Source organism: Chaetodon auriga, chromosome 4 (genome assembly GCF_051107435.1).
Source record: "Chaetodon auriga isolate fChaAug3 chromosome 4, fChaAug3.hap1, whole genome shotgun sequence".
Lineage (NCBI taxonomy): Eukaryota > Metazoa > Chordata > Actinopteri > Chaetodontiformes > Chaetodontidae > Chaetodon > Chaetodon auriga.
This window is the reverse complement of record NC_135077.1, coordinates 738,805-750,698: the sequence shown is the minus strand read 5'-3', so window position 1 is coordinate 750,698 and position 11,894 is coordinate 738,805. Positions and strand designations below refer to the sequence as shown.

Here is an 11,894-nt window from a genome sequence, read left to right as displayed (position 1 = left end):
GCAAAGATGAGCTACCAAACAGGAGAAGAATAACGTGATGTGTAGTAATATAATACTGACGGGGGTCATATTCCTGCTTTATCAGTACTTTTGATAAGTTTTTTGAAAGTACTCGTGTACTTTTACTGCTGATTCTTAAAGTACATGAACCTTTCACTTCAGTAACTTTTTGACTGCAGTGCCGTTACAGCGTTTCCATGAAGGACCTTGAATCTTCTTCGTCAGCCTTCAGGTGGTTCAGCTTTTACATTGGTGAGTATAAAAACTCAGCTGATCACATATTCTGATAAACCTCCTTAAGATTATTTGTTTCATCGTTTCAGGCAGTTTGCAGGTGACAGGTGAGCCAAGAGTCAAGAGTTTAGAATCTGACCGAGACCGCTGGAGGCCGGGGCGGTAAGAAAAACTTATCCAGGTCTGTCCAGGTGTTTCCAGGTCTGTCCAGGTGTTTCCAGGTGTTTGATGTGAGCTCACCTGACCCCTGCTATAGCTTCAGGCTACATCAGCGTAACACACCAATCTCTGACTGAACTCTTGGTGGTGTTGCATTGTGGGTAGTGTAAGCAGCATGTTTGAGAGAAGAAAGTGAGGGTGATGAAGAGGATGAGGAGTGGCCTCCGAGGACAAACCTCCTGCAGCCGTCTTCATCCTTTTCCTTCAAACGGTCCATCGTGAGTCTCTTGACTCTGAATACGATGTTTAAAACTCATCAGAAGTTTTTCTAAACCTGAACCAACTTTTACTCACAGTTCATGACGTTGAGGTGAAAGTCGTGCCGCCTTGTGGCTGAAACGTGAATTACAGGTGGAGGGTCAGGCGTTCCTGTGGAGGTCTGGTGTGAACGAGGGATGATGGAGAGCTGCATGTGGGAGGAAACCTGAAATCCTTCCACACTTTGACGGATGACTGTAGTCCCTCTGTCTCTGAATCAGCTCCGGAGGCTTTTACCGCTCAGACCTCTTTGGTGCAGCTCTGGATCTCCTCAGACGCTCACCCACCTGTCAGATGTCTTAAACAAGTCCAGGATATATCTGGTGGTGAAGCATCACTCTATTATTCTTCATGCAGAGCCGTTCCTTTGAGGATTCTTCCCCCCTGCAGTCAGTCTGAGGGAAAGATCTTAAAAATATCACAAGACTTTCCAGAGAAGTCCTGACGTGTCCTGATAAAATCACCTGCAGAGCTTCACAGAGCTGCACGCAGAGAAGCTGTTGGAAGTGCTGAGGCAGCGATGGCAGGTTTCGACAAATGCTTCAAGCCTTCTGTTCAAATGAACACGTGTTGTGTTGATGAAATGAATTTATATTTGGATGGAAAATACAAAAAGATATTCACCACAAAGAAGAATAAAATGACATCCTCATGATAAACGTGTTTGGGTTCAAGCCCTTTTGCCTTCACCTCATCATCACACTGCACGTTCAAAGCTCCTCTATTTGTTCCTCCTTATCAGATTTGAATGAAACACCTGGTCTGATCAGGTTTGTTCAGAGGCCACGCCCACCTGCACCAGCCAACATGGCCCTTCAGATTTCAGTTCATTCCTGACCCGACGAGCACGAACACTTGGACCAGTGAGATCCTGAGGCACACGTCGGGCTTGAAATGCTTCAGGAGGCCTCTTCACATTCACGGTCTGAAGATTTCTGATGAATTAACAAATCACTAACGAGTTATGGCGGCCATGTTTTTCCATCGTTTATGATAGAAGTGGGTACTTTTATATGTTTTGTTAATTCTCTGTGTATTTCAGTGAGTGACGCCAGTGTTCATGTTGATGCAGTTAAAATCCAAAAGGAGACGTGAGCTGGACCCGTGACTCACGGTGTGAAGGCACGACATCGAAACCACGAAAGAACACGTGGAATTATGAAGAAAGCAAAGTGTTGAACAGAAGAAAACACGTCTGATAGTTGAGACTCTTCAGCCTGGAGGTGTGTTCTGGATCATTGTCCGGTTGAAGAGCACGATGGTCTCAACCGATGGTCTGAAGGAAATGAACTTCTGACAAAGCGCCGCTGTGAGCAGAGCGAACGCCGGCTGGGTCTAAAATATCAAACACATTTGGGTGAACATGTGATCTTTCATGGGTTGGGTTTGGGTTAGGGTTAGGAGAGTTAGTTAGTAGGAGATAATAAACAGTCACTGGATGAGAGGATGTGCCTGAACTTTGAATGCTGCTGGATTTTTTGGTGTTGAACGCGCAGCAGCTCTGCAGGCTCAGCGACAGTTGGACAAACCTTTTCCTTCACTTTCCAAAACCCACCACCACCTTTTTATACCGGTCGGTGCTAGGCGTCATGGCAACAGGCGAAGTCTGCCCCCTGATTGGCTGCGTGTCCTGGGATCACCCGTTGCCGTTTGCAGTCAGAAGTGCTGAGTGGACCCTGCTTTTTAAAGGCCCCCCGGCCGGTTCATGGCCTCCTATTATTTAGCAGATTTGTTTTTGCGTCCTGGCTGAACCTTCTAGTGCGAGAGGAAAAAACTGCAGCGGGGATCATATATGTGCCTCTGCAGGGACGCCGGGGGCATAACCTAACAAATGTGTGGGGTCAATTGGTAAGGACTGCTTTCTGTTGTGTTCCTTGTGCAGAGGTAGTGAGTGGAGGTAGAGTACTGCTAAGTTGTGTGCTGAGGTGAAGAGTGGAGGTGATGGAGGGCTTGGATAACATCGAGCGGGACTCCACGTTCCATTTTTAAACTATACGATATATTTCAGAACTTGGACTCTTGATGAATTTAAGGCAAGTGTTCCGGTTTGTTGGTGCCGTAAAGTTCTTGATCTGCTTTTGAAAGTTTGCTCTGCTGCACTGAAAAACAACTTAGCAGTACCTCTATTCTCTGACGTGAGTGTCTGTGAAAATAAAGTCTCTCCTGGATTACTAAGTTTTGGGATGAATGGTTCTTTTCATGCAGAAGGGAGCGTTTGTGACGTTGCTGCTGATGATCTGCCAGCTTGTTTGTTAGGTGACTCAGATATTAAGAGTGAGCTCCTCTTGCTAGCTGCTGCAGGGCGGACGGACGAGGACAATGTCAAAGTTACCTGCTTCCTCTGACTCTAAGGACGTCGGCGACCGGTCAGTAACAGAAAACACAAGATGTCTGCTGTTGAGGAGGAGGAGGAGGAGGAGGAGGAGGAGGCTTGTGTAGGGAAAAACAGCTTGGATGACAGAACCTGATGAGTCAAACAACAAGAGGAAAGAAAAGCTGCTAAAGCAGGATGCTGTGATTTATAACAAGGATTTTTACTCAAAGAGCTGCAAGAAGGTAAGTCAGTGAAACTGCTGTGATTAGATGGACCAGCAAAGAAAAGGAAGAAGAGAAAACTACCAAGGAGTGGAGGAAACAGAAGGTCCAGGACACTGCAAGAAAAAGACTAAAAATGCAGAACAAAATATAAAATGAGACAAAACCAGAAGAAAAGACTAAAGACGAGACAATGGAAAACAAAAACATGAGGAGAATAATGTGTGAAGGAAAGATGGCTTAAAGATGGCTGCTGTCCTGACACGGAAGAGTAGAAACCAGCAGGTCAAGATGCATCTGAGAACTGCAGGAGCAGCGAGGAGAAGACAAAGCTAACGTGGAGTTCATCACATGAGGAGGATGAAAGGGGCTGCGGGGGAGGGGGGAGCAGGGTCAGCTACACAAACAATGTTACCCTCGGTACATTTAACATCGAGCCCCACGGGCCACAACAATGGCGTCAGCAAGGCCCTTCCACGTCTACACGTTGCTAGATTTCTCTCTGGCTGGTTTCAGTGTGCTCGAACAGCACAAAGTGCAAACAATTGAGAGGTTTTCCGTTTTCCATCGCGCTCAGCAGGTCACAACTCGTATAAAGACACAAAGGTGGCAGCTGCCGCGGAGTTGCAGAGCGCGGCTGTTTGTCAAGAATGCGAGGCAGCGTCTAAAGGCTAAAAACGTTTGCTATGGTGCTTCGGTGAGGAGTGTTACTGTTGAGGTACTGTCCTGCTTTCTAATTCAGGCTTTATGGAGCGAGGGGAAGCCGGTGCTGCAGCAGAACTGACAGTTTGCTCTGAGGTCCTCGCTCTCACTGAGCTGTGGATGTGATTGGCCGGAAGGCGTCGGATTAAAAGCTCAAAGATCGTAACGGTAGTGACATCGACAAAAGGTCACGTACACGAAATGAAGAGAGGAAGCAAAAATCTGCATTTTCTGCTGTTGCTCTGACACTTTATTTATGAAAATATGGTGTCAAAGAGGAGTGTTTGCAGGTATTCGTTGTCATGTGAGGCTTTTCTGCTCTGCTTCATCTATGAACGATGTGTTCTGGTCTTTTTATAGACTAACTCTGATGGTTCCAGGTCTTCGAGGTTTAGGCTTCTCCTGACTTACTGGATGTGTTTTGGTTTTGGACGTTTCGATGACGTCACCTCGTGGTCGAGGATGTTTTGGTGGCATCTTTCTGGTGTTAATGGGGGAAATAACTGCCAGATTTGTGTAGTTTTCTCGGTTTTTCTGACAGTTTTGTACTTGTTAAAGTAACCGATGAGTTACAGTTTGGGTCATAATTTAACTGCTCACCTTCGTCTTCTGGTCCAAGTCAAGTTTGTATCCCCTGAAGGTTTGTTGTCAGATCAGGTCAGAAAATGAAATGCTGATGTGAAGGAATAAGGTTTCTGTGCTGACATCCCAATGTGTCCTAATATTCTCATATTATTGTCTCGTGATTCTGTGGGACAGGAAGTTGTCACTGAGGCCACATCCAGCAGGTGTTCGTGGTCAGAGTACAGATCAGGTGAACAGTTACTGAAGAATCTGTTTCTGCATGTTTTTACCTGTTCACTAAAGTTCATGGACCGCAGACTGCTGACCAGTTCACCACTGGTTTCCAGTCTTTTCCGTCTGTTATGTAAAATTGGCAGAACCACAGAGACCACAAGCCTTCAGTCAGTGTAACATCAGCTCTACAGCAGAAGAAGTGCAGTTCATCATCATTAACATGTCGACCTGATGATGGCGCTGCATGAAAAGTCGGAGGATCATCAAAGCTCATCCTGAGGGGAGCACGGACATCTGAACCACATTTCATGACAATCCATCCGGCAGTCATTGGGATATTTCAGTGTGAACCAAAATGGTGGACTGTCCAGTTTTACGACCCCTCGAGCCGTCAGTGTGGTTTAAAAGGTTTTTCTTAAAGTTTGAGTTTACGTCTGTTCTCTGCTGGAACGTTGTAACATCACCTGAAATGTCGGACTGGTGTCTACAAAGGCTTTGTGTCACCTTCATAACAGACCAAATAATAACTGACTAACGAGCAGACGGTGTGTAAAGGTCCTGGTCCGTCCTGGTTCTAACTGGCTGCTGTTGCTGTCGATCCTGCAGGTTTCCCAAGGGGACGCTACTGAGAAGCTGGCTCACCAAGTCGCGGCCCAGGTTGCTGCTGCTGATCGCAGGGTTGAAGAGGCCTCAGGTGACCCTCATGAGGAGGAAAAGGATGAAGCGCACAAAAGTAGCAAAGGCCACGTAAGCGGTAAATATGGCTTATGTTGCATGGAGGAATGCTGAACCCCACCATCACCAAAACCACAGCGGCCGGTTAGAAAGCAGGAAGATGGAAAGTTAACGCACGGAAACATCTGATCACACAACACAAAATATCTTTAACGTGAGACACACTGAAGAGGACTGCAGCTCAATATCACATAATGATTAGAAACGAGATCAGTCATCACTGGCTAACCGGCTCAGGCCGCCGTGGGCGACGAGCGGGACTTCAGGTTGACAGACCAGGTTTCATTCAGTTCGTGTTGTTGACGGCAAACTGCTGCTCAGTCCTCCTTCATCACACTGATTCCAGAGCCGAACGGGTCAAAATAAAAGTGACCAGGCTTCAGTTTGTCGGCCAACTCGCCGCGAATGTTCAATCAGCCAATCAATCAATCAAATTTCATCAAGATTTAACTCAGCAGCCTCCAGACACTGTTCAACCCAAACCGTTCATGTTCAGCAGATGTGTTTCTTATGTAACACTGGTCAGACCACGTTTCTGATCCAAAGATCCGAAAACTGTTCAAACCAAACAGCTTCAAAATGTTCTGCGACAAATTTTACAGATTTTTTCAGCGAAGTTGGAAAACTTTATTTGAGGACGACACAAGCGTGTTCATTCTGTTCGACTGTCGAGAGTACTGCTGTAACACTGGCTGTACTGACAGTGATGCATTATGGGTAGTTTGAAGTGCTTCTGGTTGAGTTTTTGTCAGTCTGAACAGGGTTTAGTGGTTCCAGTTTAACTTTGAGTTTAGTCACCAGCTGAGAATCTGCACAAATCAATTTTTCAGCTTTAGTCACTCTTCAGATTCCTTCCCGTCCAGTGAAAAGCTCGTATCTCCAGATGTGTTGATGTTGAATGTTTGAGCTGAACTGAAGGATGAAGAGTTCCTTCATGTCTTCTTCAGCTCAGTAAACTCTTTAAAAGCCTCTTGGATCAGCTGAAAATCATCGTCTCAAAGCTGAAAACAGCCTGTTTTTCTGAGCTCGTCAGACTTTTTGGAGATACGAGGTTCTCACAGGACGCTGCGCTGCAGACGTGATGATCTTCTAGAATCTGAAGCATTGATGAAGATTAAAGCACCAACAGGATATAAAGGAGTTCAATGAGCTCCAGCTGAAACATCTACAGCAGGAACATGAATGAACACATGAATACAGCAGGAACATGAATGAACACATGAATACAGCAGGAACATGAATGAACACATGAATACAGCAGGAACATGAATGAACACATGAATGCAGCAGAAAATGAATGAACACATGAATGCAGCAGAAAATGAATGAACACATGAATGCAGCAGGAACATGAATGAACACATGAATGCAGCAGAAAATGAATGAACACATGAATGCAGCAGGAACATGAATGAACACATGAATGCAGCAGAAAATGAATGAACACATGAATGCAGCAGGAACATGAATGAACACATGAATGCAGCAGAACATGAATCCACAGACAGCAGAGAGAAACACACTGACAGGAACACTTCACTCACACACCACGAGTTTGAATACTTCAACTTGCTGATAATACTTACATACTTTTACTTCAGTAAGGTTTTGAATGTAACAGTATTTTCACAATGTGGTAGAAGTATGACAGTGTGGTATTAGTACTGAAGGATCTGAATACTTCCTACAGCTCTGCAACTTATAATGGTCCTTTAGAAAATGCTGTGAGTTGGAGTTGGATGGAGGAACTTGGTGGCTGACGGCTCGAGGTTTCACCTTCTGCTGATGGTTTTTCCTCATCTTCATTCACTCGCAGGTGTTTTTCAAGAAGCTCCTGGTTGGACAATTCGACACAGCGTGTCCTTTCAAATTCGTTGCCGACGTTTTTTCAGACACATCGGGCACAATTTGCATAAAAATCTTTAGCCTTGTTAACTCTGGCAGGTGTTAACGATGCTCATGATCGCGTTCATTCATTGCAAACTGATGTGTTCAGTTCGCCGTGAACACGTTCAATGGACGAGCTCTTTCATGCTCAACACTGATGTCCATAAAAAGACAAAACATGAGGAACGTGAACTTCCAGAGGACGTTTCCTTCATGTGTCACTTTACCAGAGAAAAGACTTTGAGTGTGTTTCACATCGTCACCACACGTTGAAGGATAAGTGGACTTGTCGTTTGGTCTGCAGCTCAAAGTCTGCTCTAGGTAACTGAAGCAGGGTTCATGGTATTATGCTTCAGTTTCATCAACTCAAAGCTTTTGTTCCGCTTCAGGAAAGATGGTGGTTGACCTTTTAAAGAGTCTGACGCTGACTTGAAGCGTGAAGCAGGACAAACTTTAACAAAGTCTTTCAGTTCTCGACAGGTGACCTCACAGCACCTTCAACCTCCAGGCTCCAGGTTTAGGCTGCAGCAGCGTCCTCTGAAGGAAGGTTGCTGGGTTTAAGGGGGTTTTGTGTTCAGCTTGTGATCATCAACATTTCCCAAAGAGTCTCTTTCTTCACCTTTTTGTCTGTTTGGATGTTCTTGCTTGTTTTCTCTGTTCAGTAAAGGTGAAGAAAGAAAAGACAAACTTTGCTCTAAAACTCGACGTTCCGTCTCTTCCAGAACCTGCAGCCGGATGCCCCACTTCACCTGAGTCCTTAACGGAGAGGATCTGCTCGTTAGATATGGAAGACAAAGACAAGGAAGACCTGCGTGTTGGATCTTTGCCCCTGCAACGAACTAAAATCCAGGAACAACAAAACAGAGCGAAGCCAGAGGACGAACCACAGAGACCAAGACCTCCAGACTAATCCGGATTACACCAAGACCTGGACTACCATCTTCACCAACTTACTTCAACTACACATCTGTTTTGGCTCATTAGACTGTAATGACTGTGGATTGTACATCATTTCCCACCAAAGACTGTTGGTAGAACAGCTGTTCTGTGTTCTTAGTTCAGACTCTTTCAGGTTTTTCAGGTCCATGTTTTTGAGTCTCAGAAGAATCCAAACCAGCTGCTGATTAAACTCTGACGGGACGCCAACTCCTGCCTCACATTCTTCTGTCAGACCAAAACTTAGCAAGTAGCTCACGTCCACACAACATGAAGCTTTACATGACACGCACCAACATTCAAGCCTCGATAAGGAAATCCGTCAAACTTCAGACGCACCAACTGAAAAAGGCGAAACAACCTGTTTGCAATAGAATGGAAAAAATTAGCTTGATTTGTCGTAGCTGGACGTGCACTTGAAGAACTTGAAGTCACATTTACAGACTGGAGCTTTGCAGGTTTCTTTTTTAAATTTTATTTTTCATCAAGTGGTTAAAATAAGTTTTGAAACGAAACGCTTCATTTCCGTTGTGTTTGTCTGTTTGTACTCGCAGCCACATCACCGGCTCAAACGATGGTGTGTCTGGAGAAATTAGCTTCATGTGGGATGATTGGACCTCGCTGAGCCAACGGCATCATTGACTCTTAAAAGCCTCAGGAAATAAGGGTTTGTGATATGTTTTTCTTCTTTTGGCTACGACGATTCATGCAAATTCAAATGCCATTTAGCTGAAAAAGTCCTTTAAAAGTAACGTTAGTTGAGGAAGGTCTCAGTCAGAAAGATCACCAGATCAGATACTAGAAAGTCAGAGATCATATGATATTTGCTGTAACGGAGCGCCGAAAAACAAGCTATACAAGTTGAACCATTACATGATGCAAAAAAAATCATTAAATTAAATGGAAAAAAATTCTTCTTTTGACCAAGTGGAGCTTTTAGAGTCCCAGTTTGTTGTTTTAACCAAGAAGCTTTCAACACCCTGAACAGACCTGCAACTTCATTTAAAAGCCCACACCAGAATCATATTAGCATTCAGTTAGCTAACATTGGGAAGCTAGCTCACCGGGGCAACTTCCTGTCCTTCATGTGACGGTAATTGAATCGCTCAGTCATCAGTGCTGTTTTAATTTCTCCAGATTCCCACAGTTTGAGGTGTTCGTGCAGCTATGCAATCTTGGTCTGCATCGTGTTATCGTAGATTTATGGCCGTCACATTTTTGCTATGATGGATTCACTTCAAAACAAATAATAAAAAAAGCCCCTCCAAAATGCTGACAGCTGAATCTAACATGGTAACACTTTATATGAAGTTTTCTACTTCTTGTAGCTTTTATTGCCTCTATTGTCAGTCAACGTTAAAAAAAGGACCAAAATTAAAGGATTTCAAGAAATCTACTGAATCTCTATTTCAGGCCATTTTTAAATCTTCATAGTGACATCCATCAGGGAAACCTAACCTTTGTCAACCACACCGACTTTCTGTAAAAAGTGATATAAAAATAAACTACTGGCTTAATATAAAGTGTCACCGAATATTTGTATTGATTAAGAGGACGGCTAAAATGAAATGAAATGAACTCCACCCACACGTTTGAGAAGGTTTTGGATATCTTTGCTCTTGTGGTGTATTCAGATTTTACTGCGTTATTTCTGCTTTTCTTTGCCACGTCGGGAGCGGTTATGTTGCCTAAACCAAACTTTCAGATTGTTTAAATAATAATCTGCAAGGTCCAGCTACTTGGCTAGTTAGTTGAGCATCATACCTGTTAGCACAGCAGGTTAAAGCTAAGTGCTAATGCTATTATGCTAGTGTCCCAGTGCTCCTCCCTGACAGACAAAAACCAATCAATGACACCAGCCTACTTCTGGTGATCAAATGGAAAACTGTAGAATAAACTGAGAACAGCCCATAAAACTAAAGCTGCAGTTGAACGACGTACAAAATTTCAGAAATGTAATTAGTTTGGGAAGAATTGAACTGAGTGAACTAATGCATAATTCACTAAAATCAGCCTAATCTAAAAAAAGATACGTTAATATCTTTTCTTCGTTGTGCCTCTACTGAGCGACAAGCTAACGTTACAAAATTAGAGTTTTCCAGAGTCACCAAGCACATTTTTCCACCTGTGGTATAAGATCCAAAATGCTTCGACCCATTATTTCATTCAGCACTGCTAGCTAGTTTTCTCCATTTTGTGCTAACAATTCGCGAATAGACAACCCTGATAGCAGTTTAGCGCTATACAGATTTTTACAAATAGGATTTTACGAATACCACATTTCCAGTAAAAGTGACAGCCCTACAGCTAACCAAAGCTAGCGCTACAGCTAATGTGCGTCACAAGTCTGGGATATGAATTAGGATTTTTGGTGATGATGAATAAATGTATGACAAAATTTTATGACATGTTGTAGAAGTAACGCTACAGAAGCGCATTGCATTCACTGGATAAAAAAATAATTAGACACCTTACCTCATAATTACAAGAAAAGATCTTTTAATTACGAGAAAAGATCTTGTAATTTCCAGATCAGAATATCGTAATTACGAGATCCTAATCTCGTAATTATGAGATAAGAAAAGGTGCCACATCAGCCACTGCTTCACTCAGAACCACTAACCGCACGTCAGACTGGGCTTCCCGCCTGAACAATCCTAACAACTTGAGATGCCTGCGCAGTGTGTACATACTAATATTAATACCATCCTCATTTTTCAGAAAGATCAGTATTTCCCAGTGTCTCAAACCGAGAAGGTAGTAATAGCAGATTAGCTGCAATAGCGCCATCATTGCCAAAGAGAGAGGATTTACAGATGTTTCCTTTTTCTTTATCTTATCTCGAGATTATGAGATCTTTTCTCGTAATTACGAGATAAGGTGTCTAATTATTTTTTTAATCCAGTGAATGCAATGCGCTTCCGTAGTAACGCATCACGGTATGAATGAGCCTAATCTGTCCGAGAGGACTGAGCGAGCACCAGCCAGCTAGCTAACTATGCTAGTTTCTTTCTGTATATCTTAATAGTAGAAAACAGCAACTAGCTAACTATGCTAGTTTATTTTTTCTGTACATCTTTACAGTAGAAGACAGCTAACTGGCTAAAGTATTGTACCACGTGCTGATCTTGTCAAGTGGTATGAAATTACCATTTTTCAAGCTTTTAGCAGAAAGTGAAAGTTAGCCTGCTAACATCCTGACAGGTTCACATGCTTGAAGTTTTGACTCATATAAAAGCAGGAAACTATGACTGCGAACCCTTCAGGAGTTTTCTTGTTTAGCGACGCTGCTCCCAGTGAATCTGCATTGTTTAACTGTTTGTTTAAACTGTGACGTCATTTTTAAAAAAGACATTTTGCTGCTCGAGTGTTAAAAGTGTTAAAGTGTGAGTGTTAAAATGAACTCGGGGGAAATTTAGCTTCATGTAACTTTACCACTGATCATTTATCATGCTTTCCTTGTTGAGGTGATTCTGAAGTTGTGAAATTGAAAAATAAAACTGGCTAGCTGTATATAGCTTAGCATCTCAGCATGTTGTGACTTTGTGAAACAAAAGCTTGATGAATTAATGCATGAATGAATAAATGTC

The 11,894-nt window shown here is 43.3% G+C and overlaps 1 protein-coding gene across 1 annotated transcript; it reads left to right on the top strand.

The window, feature by feature from the left end:
* Positions 1-3,165: 3,165 nt before the first annotated feature.
* On the top strand, positions 3,166-11,827 carry LOC143318971 (uncharacterized). Its single transcript, XM_076727516.1, has 3 exons — positions 3,166-3,267; positions 5,353-5,500; positions 8,091-11,827. The coding sequence occupies exons 1-3, from the start codon at positions 3,166-3,168 to the stop codon at positions 8,276-8,278; spliced, it is 438 nt and encodes a 145-aa protein (XP_076583631.1). The 3' UTR covers positions 8,279-11,827.
* Positions 11,828-11,894: the final 67 nt, after the last annotated feature.

Bases quoted from the DNA above. Each gene is read 5' to 3' on its own strand.
- LOC143318971 (XM_076727516.1), top strand. From the start codon at position 3,166: ATGACAGAACCTGATGAGTCAAACAACAAGAGGAAAGAAAAGCTGCTA. The intron at 3,268-5,352 runs GTAAGTCAGTGA...TCGATCCTGCAG, and splicing joins ACTCAAAGAGCTGCAAGAAG to GTTTCCCAAGGGGACGCTAC. The intron at 5,501-8,090 runs GTAAATATGGCT...CGTCTCTTCCAG, and splicing joins TAGCAAAGGCCACGTAAGCG to AACCTGCAGCCGGATGCCCC.